Source organism: Bemisia tabaci, chromosome 3 (assembly GCF_918797505.1).
Source record: "Bemisia tabaci chromosome 3, PGI_BMITA_v3".
NCBI classification, from domain to species: domain Eukaryota; kingdom Metazoa; phylum Arthropoda; class Insecta; order Hemiptera; family Aleyrodidae; genus Bemisia; species Bemisia tabaci.
The window spans coordinates 2,892,179-2,916,201 of NC_092795.1; the positions used below are offsets into that span (position 1 = coordinate 2,892,179).

Sequence of the window (24,023 nt, forward strand, 5' to 3'; positions counted from 1 at the left end):
AAAACGGCGGTTCAAGAACGTAACAATATTATTGTGTAATAGTAATGCAGGAAGATGTTATCAAGTGTGGATTTATATCATAAATTAAGCTAAGAGTTGAAATTATCGGTAGGAAGGAATATTCCTCTTGATTTTTCACGTGTGAAATCGAATTTTTCCTCGGGTTTTCCGAAAAAATGTCTTCAACTCCGGCAGCCTCTCTCCATGACAAGAGTCATGAATTCTTCTTAATCGTAGTTTTTTTTACCATTTTCCCTTGAGGCGGTGTCTAGGGACTAATGGAATTTTCGACTTAAGCGGCTACCATGGTTCGATTTAGCGAGGCTTCAGTAGCAAGGTTCACTGTATCATGAGTTGAACTCTTAGGTTCCCACTCAAAATCCTTGCTGTTTATTTTGGGTTTCATATAAAGCCTCTAAAAATCGTATAAAAAATCAATAAAACTTTTCCAGAAAAATGAAATTTCATCTCGTAAAATTTCACGTAGCATTTTAGATGGAGTCGTATATTAGCGCAAAAGTAAACGGGGAAGTCCAGAAGTGTATGATCTCGATGTAAATTGGCATGAGTCAAAGTTCCGTCGCTTCGTCTCATCAAATTATTCCAAAAACCAGATCCCAGGGTCGATTCATCGATCATACATTTAGGATTCGCGACCTTTGCTTCGATTTCGGTCTCACTCATGGACTCCGTTCTTTATTTTGAATTTGGTCGTTTTCTTTTCCGGAAGCTCTCCTATATATGATTCATTGAATGAATAAGCGTCACATAACTTTGTGAAGTGAGCGTCGTAATGATTCACTTTTCCACTTTTTCCCGTACTCTTTCTTTATCCTGCGTCTAAGTCTCTGCGGAAATTTCCTTCAATTGGACGTATTTCTATCAAACGGAACTCGGTGCATTATGACGTGAGCTCTGTTATGCTCATATTCTTATGGGTCTCAGGGCTCATGTCTTAATGCACATAGTTTCGTTTGATAGAAATACATCCAATTTGGGAGGAGTCACGACATCTTTGTATTAATCATTAATTTACTCCTCTGCCAGCACTCCTGTACTTTCTTTACGGGAACAAACAAGTCGTCAACTTTTTCACTTTTTCTTTACCCTCTGTTTAAGTCTCTGCGGCACTTTTCCTTTGCTTGAAAGGATGAACGCATATCGATGGCTAGGGAACAATATCGCTCATCTAAAAACTGGCGATTTTGCGGGACTAAGAAGAAACCTTGCCATTTTTGTGAGTGAGAGGTTAGATTTTCAATTTTTTTATACTTTACAGAGTTTTTACAACGAACCCATGTGGAGTCAGAAAAAACTAAAAACATCAGCTTGCGTGTATAACACTGAAAGAATGTGGCAAATTTGTTGACTCATTTCCGCTAAAATTGTCAGTTAGGTGGTATTGTTTCTTAGCACTCGATATTCAACTGTACATTATCGGTGTATCATACATTACGTGATATTTTGATCAGGAAAAATGTATCAGAATGTTTAAATTCGCAACTTGTCTAGTGGTCCATTACCCAGTGAAATATCGAAACGAGAATAATGTAGTTTCGACCCCCCTTTTCTGCGCTATTGACATGGTCTCCGATCGAATACCCATTTTGATCGTGGGAACGAAGGTTTAAACGCTTGTCAAAGGCGACAATGTGTCCTCTTCCATTATCACGGAAACAGTAGGTAGAACGCGAAATTCATCCGATTGACCCAGAGGTCCCTTCGATCGCAGAGTTGGACCAGGAATGAAGGCGCTCAGGCTCCTCGTGGAATCAACGAGCTACCTTCAGATCACGCTCTATCGACCCAACGTTTTAGCTGCGAAGATGAGAACGATACGAGACGATTGAGGGGGGGGGGGGAGCCCATGATGAAGGCGGCGATTGCGCCATCTATAAACTGGACGCGCGGCTAACCGCGGTGATGCCCAATCCAGTGTTGCCAATCAGATGGTAGGGAGGCACATTTTCCCGTTTAAGTATATAACGGGATGATCCGAGTTTGAGCAGGATATAATATAGCATAATAGAATTTTTCCTTTGTCTTCTTTTTCTATAGCTTTGTCCATCCATTCTATTAATCAGCCCACTGGTGTAAATATATTATTGTTATGTTCAACCAGTTCCGAGTGATTTTGGTGGGAAAAATTGCCTCCTGTAATGGGCCACTAGACAAGGTACGAATTTCAGCATTCTGATACATGTTTCTTGACCAAAATTTCACGTAAAACCTGATACGCACAGCGAAAATTACCGAAATTATCTCCTTTCGAAGATATTTAATGATTCTTGATGCGTGAATTCAAACCACCCGCTCATGAAAACTCAATACTCTACGTGATTCACATCGCGCTCTAAACGTTTATCATGATAGTCTCTGCGATATAAAAATCTGAAAACCTCAATCTTGACGGTTTGGCTCAGCTATAGCAAATTTCTTGTGGTTTGAACAACACATGGTGGGAAATGAACATTGCTCGATGAGAAGCTTGCTGAACCTTTGTAGTCCGCGATTTGACTCAAGTAGAGCTTTCAGTTTCTTGTGAGCGGGCAGTTCAAATTTCTTGTAACCAATGTGAAATAAAATCGTTAATATCTTCGTTAGGAGTTGGTTTCAGTAATTTTCATTGCGCTATTCGTGTTTTACGTGAAATCCTGGTTGAGAAACATGTATCAGAATCCTTTAACTCGTACCTTGTCTAGTGGTCCATTATGTCAGTGGCGACACATGAATGATCGATTATTGATATTTCCGCATTTGAAGTCATGGAAAAGAATCGATTATAGAGATATTCTTTGTGGACACCCCATTTATCGATCCTTTTCTATAGGTTTAAATGGCAGATCAATCGATGTATCGCAAAGCACACCATGCCACGGTTGTCTAGCGTGTGGAGCGGTCCATTCGGCAGCTCTGGCTCGACACGGTGGTGTGACTTGGCACAAGGTCGATCTTGGACTTGGACTGCATTCTGGGATCTCATCGGGATCGTATAAAGCTGGCAGGAAAGGAGTCAGGAGTATCTTCGTTCTCATCTCCATGGAAACTTTGGCCCCCCGGTGCCCCCGGTGCCCCCGGTGCCCCCGGATGCCTGTCCTCGGGCAGCGGGCAGCCGGCGCAGATTCTGATGAAAATCTTGCTTCTTATTGTGTAAAGTTACTCTTCGAGGTCCAAGCCAGGGTGCGGCTGAATTTAATAAATTCAACTGATGAATTTCAAAACTAACAAATATGATTCGGAGACATCGGAACGAGACCTTGAACCGCGAGCAAAAATGAGCAGGATCCAAAAGCTCTCAATATTAACACTACAATGATCATTCTAAAACCATCACCTATGTGATGACTTCACGGAGAAAAAAACTTCGTGAGTGGGACCCGAGGTTGAGGTCATATGGATCTCTGAAGTTTTCAGATCACGTTTCTAAAAACTTGAGGTCCAGCTGCCGAAGTTCGGGTCACACATCTGAAGTACTCCGGTACATACATCCGGACCCGAACTTCGGCAGCTGGACCTCAAGTTTTTAGATGCGTGATCAGAAAACTTCAGAGATCCATATGACCTCAACCTCGGGTCCCATGCTTGAAGTTTTTTTTCTCCGTGATTCATTTTATTCATCCAAAATTCGTACTTCGTCACAAGGGTCAGACGGGCTCTCTCTTTTTCTCTCTATCTCTTCCCCTGCAAACAATTTTTTTTTTTTTTTTTTTTTTTTTTTTTTTTTTTATCCGTTGATTCAAACTTGTAATAGATTGATAATTCAATAGACTCAGTTCCTTCTTTGCACAGAGCTGTTAGCTCTTTCTAAGAGATTCAAAACATTTTCCTTCTCCATAAATGAGCATTCATTCATAACATATGGCATTTTTTTTGTGCAATTTTGCAACCCTTTTATGACGCGAGTACCTATCCTTCAAAAAGTAAAAGCAAAGAGGATTTCTTTACATCCTGCTAGTTTAACATCCATTTACAAATATCCATTCTGCATCATACGCATTGTATCGACTACGAAGTTTGAAAAACATTCGTTGTCATTTCTTTTTCTCTTTTTCTAAAGAGACGCAAGAATTCTGTGCTTAGTGTTCACTCTCTCGCGCGTTGAAAACAATGGGCGACTAGACACAATCTGAACTTGAAGAAAACGTCACATGTTTCCTCTCAAAAATCTTAATTGGAATGCAACCATTTATATAACTGCTATTTCGACTTCAGAGTAGATAAAATGGCATATCCCCTAGAATAAAGGGGAACTTGGTCTCTCTACGCTGACTCGGAGACTTTAGTGCCAGAGTAGAAAAGTTAGATGGAGACCGCGATAAGGCATACATTAAGATAAGTTTTTTCTTTGAGTCTCACAATTCAAAAACTCAAAATAACCGGCATATTGGCGCAGGTGCTCAATGAGAAAAAAACCATGGAACTAAATGTGGAAAGCTAGAAAATTAAAGGTGTTGGATGAGAGGCGCTTTATAGGTATATATTTTTAAAAGTGAAAAAAAGTTAAAAATTGTGAGCATTGATTTTATGCTTTTTATGAAGCTCTTAGACTAAGGATGTCTTAGACACATCAAGATAAAATAGACCACAAAACAAGATCATAAATAGAAGGAAACGTAGCATGCCGTTTCTTGAAAATCTTACGTAGAAAACGACTCATTTTATCATTGTTAATTGTGAACAACTATATCTTATCTAGGAGTTTATTTCTAGACTTCCCTGATTCGTATTTTATTTTCCTTGTGAATTTCGAAGAGGAAGCACGTTATGTAGGATTTTTAACCATACCTCGTCTAGTGGCCCATTACCCATCCTACATTAGATGCAACAATTTTCCAATCTAAATCAGAGGGGTCCAATTCAGCGATCTTGATAACAGAGACCTCGAAAGCGCGGAGACAATTTATCTTATAATCTTCGCACTTCGCTTCAACTATTATTAGATATTTCTTCAAATGCCTAACGAACGCAATTACGATTCTCGCATTTATAGAGGGTATAAAAGATAGGATTAGCTGCCAGCCACCTATGGAAAGTTCTGCGGTTGAATTTAGCAACAACAAAAATAAATTACATCCCACAATATCCACGATGAAAGAAGGTCATTGCCGCATTACTCTCACTATCGCATTTGCCTCATATTGCGCGTCGCTCCTCTAACGTAAGGGCGTATCTCAATTTCACATGAGTCCCGGAATGCATAGAGTCATATGGGGAACGGTGTTCACGTGAGAATTGAGATACGCCCTTACGTCAGAAGAGCGAAGAACTGAGGTTCACATGGATCTGGGCACAATAAGCAAAGTACGGAATGAAAGGATAACAAAAAAGTCATGGTAAAACTTAAAAAACGCGTATCTCGACTGCGGCGTTGCAAAAATGATCCTCTTATTTCATCTTTGCGAGAGAATATATCCTGATTTTTTCGCTTGTAATTTTAAGAAAATACTATGGAAAGGGGGAAAATCAATGGCGCAAAATTCTCGCCAATGACAATGATCGGTCGTCCAAGACGTTTTCAATGCATTTAAAAGCAGAATTTCTGAAATGTGAAAAACCGTGATTCGTGAGGCGCTGTGGTTACACTGTCAGTAAAAGTCATCATAAAATTGGGATCGATTCTCAATAGGGAGAATTTTGAATTCAGATGCACTTTTGTGAGAAATCGTCGTTGAAATTGGACTACATTTTGCAATTTGGACCTATAAATTCCGGCCCAGTTTTAAAACAACGTATGTGCCGTTAGTTTCCCTATGCACATAAGTGTTTTTTCAGATGAGCCAGAATTTATAGGTCCGAATTGCAAAATGCAGTCCAATTGATAGACCAGCAGGAAAACCGATCGTGGCTATCCGTTTTTTTTCGTATCTAGAATTCGATGGATGTCCATGTTTGGTGCAGAATTTTTTATTGTGTTCTTCGTTTTGTGCGTAAAATTTTGACCGGAAAGCGCATGTTTCCGCACATGATCGTAGAGTGTAAGAGGCTTAAAAAGGTCGTCTTCTTTTTTTCTATGCGGATACTGTATAATTTTTATTATCTTTTCAGGAAGTTTATTTTTTATTTTTTTTTAAATTTAATCTAGAGAATGCAACTATATTTTATCAATCGAAACTTTAAAGATCATTTCCTCTGGCCAATTTTTGCATGTAAGCTGAAAACTAATAAATGTCTACCCATTTTGTTACAGTGGAGGACAACAACGAAGGGTTTCTTTCGCAGTGGCTTTACTACACGACCCAGAGCTACTTATTTTAGACGAACCAACCGTAGGATTAGATCCTGTTTTAGCGAATAAGTAAGCATTATTACCTTGTTTTTATTCAAATATTTATAACAGCGTATGCTTCCAGTAGAATTTTGTAGTGCTCCCACCTCCTTGAATTATTGAATGTGCCTGATGTGATGAAACTCTCTTGGTTCTTAGGGGTGCATACTTCAATACTTCATTCCCACATTACATCTCCGCTGTATACCTATATATTTGCGCTTTTTGTTTATAGAAAAAGTATTGTCAAAGAAGAAAAGAGAATCAAAACAAGACACTTATTCAAATTTTTAAAAACGGCGAGAAATTCACTTACAATAAATATATAAAAAAAAATTATTTTCATTTTGTTCAGTTTATTTGCGAGCAGGAGGCCCGTATTACAGGCATGGAAGACGGTTTGATTTCATCTCCAAGTTAGATCCGAAAAATTTTAGTATGGTTGCAGTGGCGTGGCATGCTTTGCGATATAATCAATTGATCGGTCATTTAAACCTATAGAATAGTATCGATAAACAGGGTGTTTGCAGCGAAAACCTTCATAATCGATTCTTTACCACAGCTTCAAATGGGTAAGTATCGATGGATCGCAAAGCACTCCACGCTACCGTATGCTTGATTAAGGCTCGCCGCACGGTGGAACGAGTCTTTGGAAAAGGTCCGACATACAATTTTTGACAAAAATTTTAAAATTTTACGTTTATGTCGTCACAATTTTAATTATATGGAGTGCTCTCAATTCACAAGAAAACCAATGGAACCACTTTTAGAACCTCAAAGTTTTGTATAAATGGAGTTATAAGCTTTTACGATTTCCAAATATTGTCCGACCTCTCCCATTGAATCGATCCAATGTGCGCCGCTTAGTACTTTTCAATGAAAAAACTTTAGCTACGATGTTTGGTTTCTAACCCTGTTTTAGAAATCTATTTCGTAATCCTCGAGTGCTTGAGATTCTAATGCAGATATTTTCCTCTTTTCCAGTATATGGGAGAGATTACTAGAAATGACAAAACACGGTAAAACAATAATTATAACGACCCATTACATAGAGGAGGCTAAGAACGCACACCAGGTACGTAGTTAGCGAAATTGCCTCAACGAAAGATATCAAATCGCCATATGTGTCAATCAATTTTCGATTACGTAACATATTGTTAACACTGTATTAACAAGTATGCCAATTTTTATGAGTAGAACTCACTTAACAACAATGTAAGCCAAAGTAATTGATGCTGTTGGGAAATTATTTGAAGTTTAATCCATGGGCAGATAATAAGATTAATAACTTAATCTAGTATTTAATCTATGTTTTTCCTCATGTTATAACTAATTTACTTCGTCACCCGGATGGATTCTTTCGACCTTATTTCGCTCACATGATTCGCAAGAAAATTAAAAAAAAAAAAAAAAAAAAAAAAAAAAAAAAAAAAAAAAAAAAAAAAAAAAAAAAAAAATTGAGTGGAAACATAAGAATGCATTCGAGGATACAAGTTTAGCGTTTCTTGTCATCGGCAACTTCTGATATTACTATTCTACATTTCTAACTAATAATTTGGACCCATAAATTCAACCAGTAAATCTTTAGTATAATAATTGTCGACGAATGACTAATGACTGATGGTGGAAAACTGAGTTTTAGTCGCCCTAAAACTTTTCAAGAGGTGGAAAATTCACAGCGTCGTCCGATCGACCTAGAACGGTGGCTTTGATTGAGTTATTAAGTTTTTTATGTAGAATATATCTGCAGAAGGTTTGATGAATGGTTCTGATCGAATTTTCGTGCTAAACCGGGATTTTCAACTTCATAGAAACATTTTTCTCAGCATTATAGTCTATTTTACGGGAGTAAATGTTGAGTGTTTTCCTCATTCAAAATTCTTATATTCTTTTTTGACTTCTCCTACACGCATTGTTGGAAAAAATTAATCTATTTTCAAAAGTATAGTCATTTGCAATGCAACTATCTGATAGCGTGCTCCATCCAGGCGCTTCCGCCAACATTCTTTACGAACTAAATGCAACGAGGCGTCCAGAGGCAGCATGTAGCGTGACTTGAAGTTGATATTAACAACTTAATGCTACTACTTTTCCCACTCTACAGGTGTAGAGAATAAACATATGGTGCATGATGAAAAACATGAAAAAGCAACAGTATTTTCTGAATTTGTTAAACTTTAAGTTTAAGTAGACTTGTCCGTCTCATTTCTAAAAGCGTACTTTTTAGTTGAAGTCATTTATTTCACGCATCGTATGCGTGCAATCGACAAGTAAATCCTGATTTTTCAATGCCAATTTGGATGTCTTTAACAGATTGGATTGATGCGTGGTGGCGTTCTCTTAGCAGAAGAATCTCCAAGTTCGCTCATGGCAAACTACAATTGCTCATCCTTAGAAGAAGTATTCTTAAAACTTAGTTATAAGCAAGAAACTCAACAGTCACAGGTAATTATAGGATATACCTTTCGATACTAGGGTACTACCTCATGTACAAGGGAAGATTTTTAGGGCATATAAATACGAAACTCACAAGTCGAGTTATAAAAATTGAATACAATCTGATAGCAGAATATTTTGAACCAGAGCCGATTTTAACGTGCTAACGAAATTATTGCTTGATTTTAGTAAATATGCGCCTAGAACTACCTCGGATATCTATAGATATCCGAGGTCCATTCATCTGGATCAAAAACTCGATTTTTTTCAGTTTTTAGTAATGTTAAAGGATAATCAAGCTGCCTATTGCAAAATTCCAACTAGAGATGAGACGAGCGAATGAAGTACTACCATGAACTAAAAGATGTTTGAATAAAACAGTTTTATTCTTTAATAATGATAGGACTGTTCCAAAAGGTCTATAGTTTTTATGTTTTTTTTTTTTTTTTTTTAACTTCTCCTTCATTGTACATTGTGAGGTTTATAAAATTCTTTTAATACTTATATTAATCGCTGTTTTGTTCAATTGTCGGAACCAATGACTAGCCGAAAAAATGTATGTGGTTTGTTGCCTTAGACAGAACTTGATTCTCTCCTGACCATAATTTCCATTTGAACCGAAGTATGTCTGAAACGTTTGACCAAGTTTTAATCAAAGACGTAAGACTTCATACCTGGAGTGATTTTCATTCAATTACTTTAAACCTAAAAAGATATAATCCTTATGCTCAAACGCAATGATAATAGCTTTGGAATCATTTTGTTTCAGCCACAACCAATAGAGGAATTTACCATAGCAGAAAAGCCACCACCTTTACCTTTAGAAGACACTTCCGTGTTTCGTTTCACTAGGTTCTATGCAACGTTCATGAAATTGTTATACTTATCACGGAGAGAGCTTAGGTAAGTTGTATTGGACTCTTTCTTCAGAATTCACGATATCACGATATTCTTCTTTCCTTTCTCTTTCTAGTCTGGATTCTTGAATGGTCATTGAATGACCTCGATCAATAAATTCCTATCTCAGCAATGCAATTTATCGATTCAATCGATGACAATTCAACAATCGACCCGCAGATCTGAAGCGTTGAAAGCATCGCGCAGCGAGATATTTATGATTTCAGTCAAAAAATGTGCGGATGGGAATTTCACTTTTTAGGGAAAAGCATTCCCTCGTTTACAAATTTAAAAAAGGGGAGAACGGGCTGATGTGTAATGAATTTTGGCCGGAAATTTTTGATTTATGAATTTATTTTCTCATATTGTGCGCATCGACGGCGAGACTGCAAAAGTGTGTACCTCGGTTACGTTGTTTAACTATTTTATGTCCACTACTATTTTATATTTTGAAAAGAGACCGAGCCGACATCGTGGCTTGACATTTTTACCGATTATTCTTCACACTGAAAATAATGGCGCAGCGTGCTTATAAATCGATTGATCTGTCATTTAAAGCTTTGGGGAAGGATCGATAAACAAAGCGTTCGTAACGAACACCTTAATAAAGATTCTTTACCATAACTTCAAAACAGGGAAATTACAAGAACGGTAGCGACCCCGTCAAGCCTGTAGATGTCGATTACAATCATTCGCACGCTTCGCCACTGATAGAGAAGAAAAATCACTTCGAAATTTTTGAGAAAAGACGATCAGTAGTTTTCCACGTAGAAAATGAAGTATGACATTAGAAAAAAACTTCAATCGTATGAACTGAGTGCACGATGTTCGACATCGGCCGTGTTTTCCGGTTCATGTAACCGCTCTCTCGGTTCTGGGAACCGTATCCTCGGTTCTGGGAACCGTATCCTCGGTTCATGCAGCCGAGCATTCGAACCGAACAGAACTAACGAAAAAGCTCGGTTGCATAAACCGCGGACACGGTTCCCAGAACCGAGAGAGTGGTTGCATCACTGGAAAAAAAAACACATTGTATCTGGAGTCCAGACTCTTAAAAACATCGACAAGAAAAAATATTCTTGATTCAATCAGATTTAAGCTTAAATCAAGAACCAAGCCTCTTAAGTTGAGCGGATTTCCTTTTGATTTAAGCTTACATCTGATTCAATCAAGAGTCCTTTTTCTTGTCAATGTTTTCAAGAGTCTGGACTCTAGATACAACGTGTTTTTTTTTTCTCCTGTGATGAACCAAACAATACGGCCAATATTGAACACCGTACATTTGGTTCATATGACCGAACTTCTTTTCTCAGTGCAAGGAGTCTGCAAAGCCGCACTGCCGTGCTAAGGAAAAACCGTAAGGCCGTGTGAGCCATCAAGCGTTGCCAAATTTCCCTGGCAAATCACTAATTTTCAGGAAAATTTTTGAATGTGTGTCTACCAATATCTCCGATAATTTTGTCTGTAATTTGATCTAAAACGTCTGAAAATTTCAAGGAAAAATATTCATAACTTCCCTCAAAAATAAACATTATATCGAAGGAAATTTGGCAACTCTCGAATGTTCATACGGCGTTCTTCCTTACGGCAGCGCAGGCCGAGAAACGTATTTCTGTCCATATATCGTCACCTTCCAGGAAGAGTATCACAAGCGCCATGCGACGTTTAAAAATTTTCGACGCCATTTTATTTTTTTACATAAAAATTATTGGTTGAATCTGTTCGAAAATTTCACTGAATTTTATGGGCAGCACAAAAAAATTCAGTGAAATTTTCGGACAACTACAACCAAGTATTTCTCTGTAAAAAAATAAAATAGCGGTGGAAACTTTTAGACGTCGCATGGCGCTTGTGATACTTTGCCTGGAAGGTGACGATATTCGCTATTGATTGAGGCGCGAGGTGTCTGAGGGGGCTTAGGAGATGAATACCGTAGTGTACTCATGACGATTACATGTTTTCATTTTGTTTGCAGATTCGTTGCTTTCCTGATCTGTCTACCTCTAGCTCAATCCGTGTTCTTCAACTTGGCCATCGGGACGGACCCGACTGATCTCAAAATTGGCATAGTCGACGACGAGCTAAGCCACGGGCTCCGCGAGTGTCGGATGAGCCGAAATAATCATTGCGCCTACAACTACACCGAGGACCTCAAGCTAAGCTGTCTCTATTTGGACGAACTCGAGAAGAAAAATTTCAAGCTGGTGAGTTCAAAGCAATCCCATATCCACGGCCAAACTGCAAAAATGCCAATATCCCGCGGTGTCTAGAAATCTCCGCTCCTATTTTATTTTTTGAGGGGAGACCAAACCAACATCATGCCTTGATATTTTTACAGAATATTCCTCATGAGGAGGAAAATCACTGACATTTTCAAAGCATGACGTTCAGTAGTTTTCCACGCAGTGAATAAGCTATGACAGGAAAACTGGAACACCGCAAACCGAGATAAGCATCTTTGAAGTTTCACCATCGATATATAATTTTAAGTAAGAAGGAATAACTCTTTACCTTAAACTTTAACCGTAAGCTTTAAATATAAACGAATGGACTCAATTGTGTACATTTTTCACAAATATACGAGTTACTGTTTATGAAGAAATTTTTTTGCATATGCCGCGAAATAATGTTCGTTATTTATCTTTCAAATAAATAATTGAGGACAAGAAATCTGCGACGCCCCGAATCGAGATACATCTTTTTTTTACTATAACCATTGATGATGTGGCCTTTTATCGCTCAATTGACTTTCAAAAGTTCAAGCAAAATATTTTTGAATAATAATAAAGCCACTACGAATGTTAGAATCATTATGGTTTACTTTCTTAGTTTATCGTTTAAGTCTCTGGGCTCAGCCGCCAATCAGTTTTCAGTATAAATCTGTAATAGAGCTGTTTGCTACACAATGAAATTATTTTTGAACAATAAAATTTGCAATGTGGGTGATGAAACCATCATGGTTTACTTTCTTAGTCTATCGTTAAAGTTTCTGAGCTCATCGCCCGCCGTTTAGGTTCAGCCGCTTATCATCTTATATTAGAACTATATTTGGTGCTCAATGTTTTTTTTAACTATAACATTCGCGCAAGCTGAACTAGCCGCATATCTTCCTTTGTCGATCTAAAATTCTAAAGAGTTCGGACTGAAGCATGTTTCCTTGAAGTAATGAAATTTTTCCAACTCTTAATATCAGGAAAATTGTATTACGATCAGGCTACTCTCAACACAATTTTACTGAGCGTTAATAATTTGTCTGAATTACGAATTCGTTGAGGAAATCTGCAGTGTGGGGTGTTTGTGAGTGTGTGTTTATGAAATATCCAACAAAGATAGACACACCATATAGACGTATTTATGTTAAAAGGAACTATGCTTCACGCAAACCTCATGCACATAGTTCCTTTTAGCATAAATACGTCCATATAAGATGGCATGAACCAATAAAATCCACCTCGCGTGTGCACTAAAACCGCGGGCGCCTTTATTGTCAGTTTTTGCATAGAAAATTGGCGGATTTACTTCTGCTTTAATATGAATTTCAATCCTTAGATTAAAATCGGCAACTGTGGATACACATAAATTCTTGGCATTCTGTGATCTCATAGTTATTTAAATATGCAGAGGCATATAATATCCAATTATCTATCCACAATTTAGTACATATTAGGTCAAAGGAGAGGAGAGAAGAAAACGTCAAAAAATAGGAATGCAAAAAAAAAAACATAAAAAAATCATCGCTTCTGATGAGACTGGTTCTGAATTGAATAGTAGAATGGATTTTTTTAATGAACCCGTAATCGTTATATCATATCCGCAATCCTCTTTTCATTCATGATTTTCCGAGGTCAATGTTTGCGGTTCACGCCGGCGTGCTTACTTATAATATTTAACCATTTTGCAAGAAGTTCACTTGAGCTCAACTCGGGTTTCCATGGGAACATGTTTCAATGGGACCGTTTTGACAAGGAGGTCTACGTTGAAAATATTTTACCGATACAATGCTCATAATCAGTTTCAAAACTGAGTGATAACGCCTGACTAAGTCATTTCACACAAGCTGATTGCGGTAGGCGCACGGGTCGTAAGACAGTCTGTTGGAGTTTTTTGCCAATGTGCGGTATAAATTCAGCATAAAGCTGACAATCTCAATACAGAGGGAAAAAGCTCATATGAGCACTGTCTGCAGTTGCCTCCCTGAATGGACGTAACTGGTGTTGCATACCAAACAGCATATCTCTTTGGGGGAAAACTGCGCTCATTATGAGCTTTTTCCCTCTGTATTGAGATTTTCGGTTTTATGCAGAATTTTTAACGCACGTTGGCAAAAAACTCCAACATACTGTCTTAAGTCATTTCAGTTAAGCTTCAACGCTTTTCCTGGCTCATCTCTAGGTGTAATTACGACCTTTCGTCAGCCAAGCGACTTTATGATTCCTGAGATGACTATACTAAATCAGGAATGGATTCCTTAGTGTGAATACTATCTCTATCAAAGTACTCTGTTGCTCATCCTGTAGCTTCAATTCACCTCTTTTTTCCTGTAATTTAGGTTTTCGATTTATATAAAATCCTGCAGCCTTGCAATTGGACGTATTCATGGTAAAATGAACTATGTGGAATTTGAAAGATGGGGTGTGCTCCTGGAAGCTGGATAAGAAACAATGTAAAATTGGATATAGTTCCTTTTGAGAAAATGGAAAAGCGGGATTTTCAATTAAATGAAAAGGAACTGAGCGCTAACTCGTGAGCCGTGGGCATGTGACAAGAGCGTTGTGGACAGGGCTCATGAATTAAAGACTGAAGACCTAGTGGTCGTCGCTCGTGTCGCGCCTCGTCGCGCCCGGTCCTCACCGCTGACGTCACCGGCGCTTTTAAAGTCCCATTCATTCTTGTGGCCCTTAGAGCCCCTTTATACCCAGAGTTACGACAACTCACTTTTGGTTGGGCCAGGATTGGGCTGAAAGTGGCCTAAAAAAAAATCCAATTCTGATTGGTTCTCGCTCATGGAGGCCGAAACTAGTGCACCAAGATGGCGGTACCTCGTATGTGAACAAGAATAATGAAAATATTACCTAATTGTGGTTTCTCAAGAGTAAATTGTTATTGCCATCGGTCCAAAATGAAAATAGATTAAGAAATTATTCACAAACCAATCCCATTTTCTTTTTAATTGATCAATTTGTTGATGTTGTTGTTTCTGTGTGACAGACATCGCAGGATTCCTGATCCTTATCCCCCAATATCGTTCGTTTGAGTGCACTAGTTTCGGCCTCCATGGCCAGCCAAGGTCGGCTGCCAGTCAGCTGATAATCGAGTTGTCGTTACTCTGGGTATAAAGGGACTCTAGTGGCCCTCAACTATCAAGCACACGCCATCTTCCCACTTGCACATAGTTTCGTTTAGCGTAAATACGTCCAATTCATCCCTTGTTCTTTTCGCACGTGCATCGAGAGGAGCCTTCTCGCGTCATCCTTGAATTCATTTACCCTTCGTATTTTCCAGATCGAGTTCGACGATATAGTGTCGGGGAAGAAGGCAATCAAATCAAGCGATCAAACCTGGGCCCTCATCCATTTCCCTCGAAACTACTCTGAGGCGCTGTCCCAACGGGTCAACGACGGCCATGATGCGTCTGGTGAAGCACTTTTCCATAGCTCTGTCGACGTATGGGTTGATCTTTCAAGTGAGTATGAACAGCGATCCTTCACCCGAAATTAGTGCGTCGACAAAGTATCTTCATCTAGGAAATGATCGAAGTACCTGATATCTTTCTTTTTTTCCTGTTTACTTAGATTATCTAGACGACGATGCGCATTTCCAGTTTTGTAAAGCTCATCCGCAGGTCATTAAACATTTTTTGACGGATCACTCCGCACGTCACATTCAAAAACGAAAATGTATGAAACGAATGGAAACCGAAAAACTTTAAATGGAATGTAAAACGGGAAATAACGATAAATAATCACGGTTGCTCCGAGGCTCAACTTAACACTGTGATAACGTTCCGCCTGCGCGTGCTCCATGTTTTTGCATAAAAGTGGGGGGGGGGGGGGTTCGAGTTAGAACAAGTAAGATATCAGGTAAATACGCTGTTTTTCCGATGAAGTAATAAGCATGTTCAACCTACAAAATTTTCATAATGTTTTTGTGGCTCGATCATCATTATAAATTAATATAAATGATAGAATGCACCGGTGACACATTTTTAGAATGTTCCGAAAATGTGCTGTGCTGTCTGAGCACATGCCACTTTTTCTCGACTTTTCTCACAATTGACGGTTTATTGGACGAATTTCTGCCAAGCACGGCACTATGTGAATTATGACGTGAGCCCTGTTATGTATATATTCATTATGAGTCTCAGGACTCCTGTCTTAATGCACATAATTCCGTTTGGCAGAAATACGTCCTGATATTCCCCCTCTATTCTCATGTTGATTCAATGTTTGCAAATGGAGTTACCATTACATTGACATTAGTCTTCTTATTCAGCCACCAGTTTGCGCGCGTCTCAGTCTTGAGCACACAGGTCATTAGGAAATCATTTTGAAAATATGCCGCCTCAATGGACGAGGAAAAATAATAAAGATGAATTGGATTGCATTCTGCAATAAGGAGCCACTATTTCTGGCCAATTTTAGAAACAACATACATGCCATTGGTTTCCCTATGCAAATATGTGCTTTTGTGGGAGAACTGTTCCTTATTGCAAAATGTAATCCAATTAAGCATAAATAAAACTTAATCCCCTACTTTGTAACACTGCTCCCTGCGAAAGTGTTCATGAAGGTATCTGTGCAAAATGTAAGGATTCTCAACTTTTTGTTCATTCGGACGTATTTATGCTAAAAGGAACTGCGAGCTGATTGTTGAAATTGATAGACAAAGAAGACATAGAGATTATGGAGGGGGAGGGGTCCTATTGGTTGAAATGGGTGGTTCCCATAGACTAAGGGAGAAAATGATGGACTAACTACAGGTTTTCTCGTGAGTTGCCGTGAGTATGTCTATTACCTACCTCCTTTGTCCATTGCAATCACCTGCTTCCCCCAACAGGATCCCTCCATATCCCTTTTGTCTTCTATGCTGATAGCTTTTTCTATCAACTTCGACAATAACCTCTGTGAAGACGATTGAGGAAGATGGGGCGTGCTCGTTTGAGCTGCAAAAGAAACAATGTGAAAACGGGCATGATTCCTTTTGGAAAAAATAGAGAAATGGGATTTGACATTAAATCAAAAAGAACTAAGCGCCAACATATGCTAACTCATGAGCCATGGGCAGGTGACAAGAGCGTTGTGGACAGAGGTCATGAGTTAAATAGTCCCATCACCCTTCTCCTCGTCGTTTGCAGGTCCGGTCGTCGCCGCTGACGTCACTGGCGCTTTGTAATTCCCATTCACTCTTATGGCCCTCAACTAAAGAGCTCATTCCTTTTTTTCCACCCATCTCTAGTTCTTTTTAGCTCAAAAAAGTCCATTTGATCTCAAGGTTTAATGTTCTTTTATATTATCCTGATTTTGATGCCATTAGATCAATACATCGGAAATATGGTGAGGAGAGATATCTATTACGCGACCCAAAATTTTCTGCAATCAATCTTCATGGTGTGCGGAGACTCGCCGCGGCTTGGAAGTTTACCAATCGTTGTAAGTAAAATTATAAATAGACGTTATTAGTGTGAAGGCCTAGGTACACACGGCGATTAATCGCCGCGGGTGAAAGACGAAAGCCAATGGAGAGCCTTGATTTCGATATATCGACGTTGATGGTTCGAAATCAAGGATTTTCATTGGCTTCCGTCTTCCACTCGCGGCGATTAATCGCCGTGTGTATCTAGGCCTTTACGCCGTGTATACATATAAGCGATAGATATCAATTTATTCTTATTGTTAGCAATGAAAGAGGTAAAGTCATTATAACATTTTGGCTCCAATTTGATATAATGGAGAATCCTCGTGGTGAACTCAATGATGGTGATACTACATGAAGGTACTGCCGTGCTCAGGAAAAACGCCGTATGAACTTTCAGGCGTTGCCAAAGTTCATTTGGTAAAAAAGGAATTTTCGGGAAATTCTGTATATTTTTCTTCCTCCAATTCTTCAGATAATTTTGTTCGCAATTTCACCTAAAGTTCCTGAAAATTATAAGGGAAAATACTCATGACTTTCTTTAAAAATAACTATTTTCTGAGAGGAAATTTGGTAACTCTCGAGTGTTCATACGGCGTTTCTCCTTAGGACGGCAGAATACCGGAGAGGCTCTATTCAAGGAATTTTGTGCAATGTAGCAGTCTGTTTTTCCCAATATACAAAAAATGCACTGCACATAAAATCTTTACGACATCAGTTTAACCTCCCATTCAATTTCGAAATATATCACATGGATGACCGAAGTGCGAAACCAAGTAGGTATCTTCATTGCTGTGTTCTGGAATTGCCGCTTCTGCTTGATTTTTTCTGAGAGGAGCAAGCAAAATTTATCACTTGAAATTTATACAAAATATTCTGCTAACAGAGTAGAGGTATCAAGGTAATTTTCAAGAACTTCCAAAACTTCCCAAAGAGAAAATAAATTTTGACAGGAAATCTGCAAATTCGCAAACAAGGATACGCGGTTTCGCACTTTGAGCATCAATATATATCTCCCCAATTTTAGAATTATATGATTGAAATATCTGTAAATAGAATGTATGGAACGTTTAAGGACATTTCTTTAGATTTGAATTCCTTAGGGAGCAATATCTACGGAGTTGGAATGTAATTGGTTTCTCCATTAGTCCGAAAAATAAGAGCTTTTCCTCTAAATTTGCCCCCTCTTGCTGTCCAAGATTCTAAAAACGGGCCCTGTGGAGATGGACATATTTGAAAAATGTGTCCGGACTCGGAGCGGCAACTATTTAAGTATGGGTATCGTGGGATTGCATACACACATTATTGAAGGCGATTCTGCCGAGGCGCGCGACATTCGCCACTTTTCACTGTTGGAATTGAACATTAATATCCCACCGTGTATAAATGAGATTTTTTCTTTCCCCTTTTTCACTAAACAGTAACGTAATGATTGACAGAGCAGAGGTTTCCGATAGAAAAACAATTATCGCCAAAACTTTGGGTCAAACTTATTTGGCTGACATCGGGTAAAGAGGCTCCATATTTTTTGGCTCGGAATTGATCATTGGCGGGAGGTGCTTTGCGATATCGATTCATCTGTCATTCAAACTTAAAATGGGGACATAATTTATAATAAAGTACACAATTGCATTCTTAAAAATTTGCATTTTTTTTCATTTTTGATTTGTTTGAGGAGGTTATACTTAAACCACGACGTGCTTTCCTGCGGTTAAAGAAAATTAAATATGCGATTTCTTAAATTTCTTTTCAGTTCAATGAGCCGATCCATGACATAGGCACTCCTGGATTTATTCATTTTGCGTCGGTAGCGTTCATCATTCTGTGAGTATTTTAACTAATTTCATGCCCTTTTATTCGTGTTGAATGCTACATCAAGTTCAGTTTTTCTTTCCCTGTCTAGTGATCATTTAAATCTAAAATTCCCGCTATAACCGGACATTCAATTTCACTGACTCATTCTTTCGGATCATTTTCATTCAAAATGAGTACGTGGCAAGGAATTTTTGCAGGGGTTTAGAATAGATATTCATGGGTAAAATTTCGTGAAAAAGCCAGAAAATTTACTAATAAGTTCAAAAAGTCATTTCTAGGGGAGAAAAATCTAATTAAGGTCTTGCAGCAAAAAATATGAACCTAAAAACGGTTTTCAAGGGGTGAGTCTGAGTCTATGATATGTGTGGACTTAAAATCGTGGAAAATCAAAATCTTGGCTGATCCTAATTTCGAGATACCGCAATTTTAAATTTTCATACGGAATGCAAGTTTTTCACTGATTTTGATCATATATGTAAAGCCGCTTTACAACGCACTCTGGCGTTCTACGACACCCAAACGCCACATATGCCTGTCTTCCCAGAGGTTATCGGGCAACTGACACCGCAACATCTCTTCGTCAACGCCCTGCAGCCAACCCTTTATTACGGGACGTCCCCGTCGCCACCTCCCAGGTGGTACCCAATCCAAAACTTGTTTGGGAAACCTCTCCTCCGACATTCTTTGCACATGTCTATACCAGCATAATTGCCTGGACATGACGTCGTGCACGATATCTTTTTCAACCTTCATCACCTGGCTGATTTTGATCAGCTTTCTTATTTATTTGTCCATGGAATCTGTGTTGATCGGTTCTCGTTTCTATTCTTCGTTCGATTCATTTCGATCACATGCACATCCTTTCGTTACCTGCAGACTTCCTATTATACTCTTTTTTTAAACTGAAAAACTCGCCTTCTGCTGCGTCTGTAGCAATTGTTGTTACGAATATGCTGTGCGTGCTGATTATAGGTCATTACATACTCGACTCTCTGAAGGCGTTTTTTTGCACAAGTAGTGCAATCTGTTGGAGAACGAACGAGTTAGGGATTAATCGATTCGTTCAATCTCACTTCTGTTGTTCTCCAACAGGGTGCTCTACTTCCGTACATTAAACGCCTTCGAAGAGTTAAGTATGTAACAAGCTGAAATCAGCACGCACAACATATCCGCAACAACAATTGCTGCGGACAAAGCTGAAGGCGGATTGAAAACAACCGTATAAAACAAGTACATTACCTCACGTTGATCTCTTTAATTAATATTGTTCCCAATAGAGAGTTGTATTTTATGATTATTTTATGGGGGATTCTGGAAACAACTTCCAGCATAAAATAAAACATGCGATGTGATTTATGCTCAAATTACACAGCGGGTAAGAAGGCTGATTTTCACGTAAATATCACAAGAACGTTTCTGCTGAAAAGTCAACCTTCCTCAATTGGATAAAGCAATAAAAAAGTGTACAAATCAAAAAAAGAAGTACTTGGCTATACCTTTTAAAGCGAGAACAATACTATCATGCAATTTTCTCTCCGGAGAGAAAAGCATCCTCTCGGGGGAGAGAAGTATCCTTTCGGGAGAGAAAAGCATCCTCTAGGGAGAGAAAAGCATCCTCTAGGGAGAGAAAAGTATCCTTACGGGAGAGAAAAGTATTCTCTCGGGAGAGACAACTATTCTCTCGGGAGAGAACACTATCCTCTCGGCATAGAAAAACATTATCTCGGGAGGGCAAATTATTCCCTGGGGAGAGAAAACTACTCTCTCGGAAGAGGAAACTACTCTCTCGGGAGAGAAAACTATTCGCTCGGGAGAGAATATTACTTGCTTGGGAGAGAAAACTATTCGCTCGGAAGAGAAAACTATTCGCTCTGGAGAGAAAACTATCCTCTCGGTATAGAAAAACATTCTCTCGGGAGAGGAAACTATTTTCTCGGGAGGGAAAACTATTTCTTGGGGAGAGAAACTATTTACTCGGGAGGGAAAACTATTCCTTGGGGGGGGGGGGAGAAAACTATTTACTCGGGAGGGAAAACTATTCCTGGGGCGTTACTTGGCCACGACAGTAGCTATTCGGCGTTGGCCAAAAATATCGTTTCCAACTGGTCTATATGTTGCCATCATCAAAACAGAGTTTCTTTGCCATTTAGAGTTTAAAAAATCTGAAAAAATCATGGACAGCTTAGTTCACTCTATTATTTCAGAGAATGAACTTTGAAAAATCAACACGACTGACCCATTGGTTATTTTGCTTTTTCCGCAGATCTTCATTTTACTTTCCTCTGATCAGTTCGGAAGCGCTGATCCTCAACGATAAAATGGAGGGAATCATCGAGCGATCTGTGGTCGCCGGTAAGTCGCATACTATTATCTGAGCAAAAGTGCATGCAACCATAGCAATACCTTGAAGATTACTTCTGTTTACCTTGATCTCCCGTTATATAAATGAGAGTTAACATAAGCATAATGAAAACTGTTTTTCTAGGGGTCATATTCCATGCTACTTGGGCTCGATACCGCTAAGATTGTGCGGTTTTTCCTGCTTTAGTTGTGAGCGGCAACTTTGAAAGATTGCTCGTATTAAGGTCATCAGTAGCGTCTGTAATCGATATGGCCCAAATTTCATCAAACTGTACGAAAATGCAACTTAACGCTGAGCCCTAACACTTTTGGTAAAATACAATAAAAAGCAATTTAAAAAGCGGGTCACAAGGCTAAAATTTCACGAACAAGACCAAAACGTTTCGACTGAAAACTCAGTCTTCCTCAGTTGGATAAAACATTAAAAAAATTGTAAAAATCTAAAAATAGTACTTGGCTGTACCTTTGAAAGCGAGAAGAATGTTCTTGTATCATGTTGCCTAGGTAAAATAGCGTCAACTACATGCAGTAGTGCTGAGACCTACAGCTGCAGGATCCACTCTACTCAGAGGCGGATCCAGCAATTTGGCAACCCTGGATTTGCTCCTTTTAAACCTATGCTAAATAATCAATTCTTGTCGGAGCACTTGGCCCCTTCAAGAATCGATACATCTCCATAGGTTTAAATGGAAAAAAGGCAATGTTGCCAATTTGCTGGATCCGCCAATGACTCTACTGCCTGTAGTAATGCTATTCTACCTTAAGTGTTAAAGCTCAGCGCTAAGCTGTTTTATCCGTGTGGCAAAATTTTCAACACTAGGTCTTTGATAAGTTCAATTTCGCTTTTTGACCATCGAAACGCATCCATCCCAACATTTATCATAAAAAGCACTGTATCTGCATAGTGCTCACTTTTCCTTTTTCGCCCGATGTGAATTTCGAAATTTGGATTGTGGCCCCACCGGTGACAGCACTCTATGTAATGTTTTAACGTCCGTTTCGTTTTATTTTAGTTCGCTCTTCGTTTTTTATAATCACCTAATGATGGATGATAAAGCCGAAATGGCCATCGTGTTTCAAGTTTTAGATTGACAATCGAAATTTCACATCGGGCGAAAAAGGAAAAGTGAGAACTATGCTAATACGACCCGATGAAAGTGGAAAAAGAAACATTGAACTGTATCTCTTCAGTTGTGGTCGAGTAATTTCCAACTTATGTATTTTTCCATGCATGGATGTTGTATTCATAGGAAAGCTGTAATCTGAATAAATGTGGATTTTATTTCAGGTATGAAATTTGCGGAGATCGCAGTTGCAGATTCTCTATTTTTAGGAGTGGTCTACATACTCCAGATGATCATTACGATGGTGGTTTTGTACGGGGTCTTCCATAATCCGTTCAAGGGTGACGTCGCCATTTCATTGGCCATTCTCTTTCTCGCTGGTGTTCAAGGAATCTTTTTCGGTATGTTCAGAGTATGTGTATATGTTAGCGTTAAAGTATGTAATTCAGTTAATGTAGGTATACATCAACTAGTTAAAGTATACATTAACTGAAGCAGCCAGTTAAAGTGTGTAATTAGATTTTTATTACACTTTTTAACTAGTTATTTTATAGAATAACTAGTTAATTCATAAATTAACTGGGACGTGTCAGTTAAAGTATAAAAAGGGAGGAATCTTTGAGCCCCACTTTCGGAGGACATCCAAACATCATCGCCTCAAAAGGCAAAAGGGCTCCTTTTGATTCCCGAATGGAAGGCCCTGTTTTTTTTTTAAATTGGACAAGGCACCTCTGAGAATTTCCTCTACTGACTCAAAAATATTTACAGGAGATTTCAAGGAGATATTTTGGGTAATTATCCGTCTAATAAAATAAAACATCATCGAGGATTCTTAAAAGTTGCTTCAAGTCTACGTATTTCTCGATTTTATTCATTGACACTTCATTCATAACTGGACCACCTTTTACAAAAAGGAATCACAATATCTGGCTCATAGATAAAAACACCTATCTGCATAGGGAAACTAATGACACGTGTGTTGTTTTTAAAATGAGGCAGGAATTGTAGTTCCTAATTGCAAAATGTGATCCAATTAAGCTTCAAGTTCTACATGAGAAACTCCTGCGATTTTTCAAATTCCCTCCACCTTCATGTATCGCTTATTGCATACTTGGAATATGAAGGCGTTTTTAACATCCACACTACCGAAGTCGTCAACTCAACGCAGGTATACTTTTTAGTTTCTTCACACATGATCTGGCTCACTCGTCAATTCAATTTTGTGTTGCAGGAATTCTAATAGCACTGAACAGTAATACTTATACGGAGGGGGCCTATCTAGGAATCGGGAGCAATCTGGTCCTAACTTTCATCAGCGGTAAGTCACACGGTCAGCGGTATGCCGTTTTCTAACTTGGCAAGAACTCTTTTGATTTTTTCGCCTAAATATCCCCCCCCCCCCCCAAAAAAAAAAAACGAAAAAAACGGGAGCCTCTCGAGAGGAGGTGGACAGACCCATTCTGCCGTGCTGAGGAAAAACGCTGTATGAGCCTTTGTCGATTGCCAAATTTCCCTTGATTAAATACAAATCTTCAGGAAAACTCTGAATATTT

At 38.7% G+C, this 24,023-nt stretch overlaps 1 protein-coding gene across 2 annotated transcripts in view; it reads left to right on the top strand.

Annotated features, from left to right (window-relative positions):
• Positions 1 to 24,023, top strand: part of LOC109043326 (ABC transporter G family member 23) — a 70,486-nt gene that overhangs the window by 43,486 nt on the left and 2,977 nt on the right. For both annotated transcript variants that reach the window (XM_019060510.2, XM_019060509.2), the window contains exons 5-15: positions 6,188 to 6,295; positions 7,250 to 7,340; positions 8,579 to 8,710; positions 9,471 to 9,604; positions 11,574 to 11,802; positions 15,101 to 15,281; positions 17,132 to 17,247; positions 18,984 to 19,054; positions 21,309 to 21,397; positions 22,695 to 22,871; positions 23,702 to 23,788. In XM_019060510.2, the coding sequence (XP_018916055.2) occupies positions 6,188 to 6,295; positions 7,250 to 7,340; positions 8,579 to 8,710; positions 9,471 to 9,604; positions 11,574 to 11,802; positions 15,101 to 15,281; positions 17,132 to 17,247; positions 18,984 to 19,054; positions 21,309 to 21,397; positions 22,695 to 22,871; positions 23,702 to 23,788 (1,415 nt within the window). The remainder of the gene's footprint in view (positions 1 to 6,187; positions 6,296 to 7,249; positions 7,341 to 8,578; positions 8,711 to 9,470; positions 9,605 to 11,573; positions 11,803 to 15,100; positions 15,282 to 17,131; positions 17,248 to 18,983; positions 19,055 to 21,308; positions 21,398 to 22,694; positions 22,872 to 23,701; positions 23,789 to 24,023) is intronic.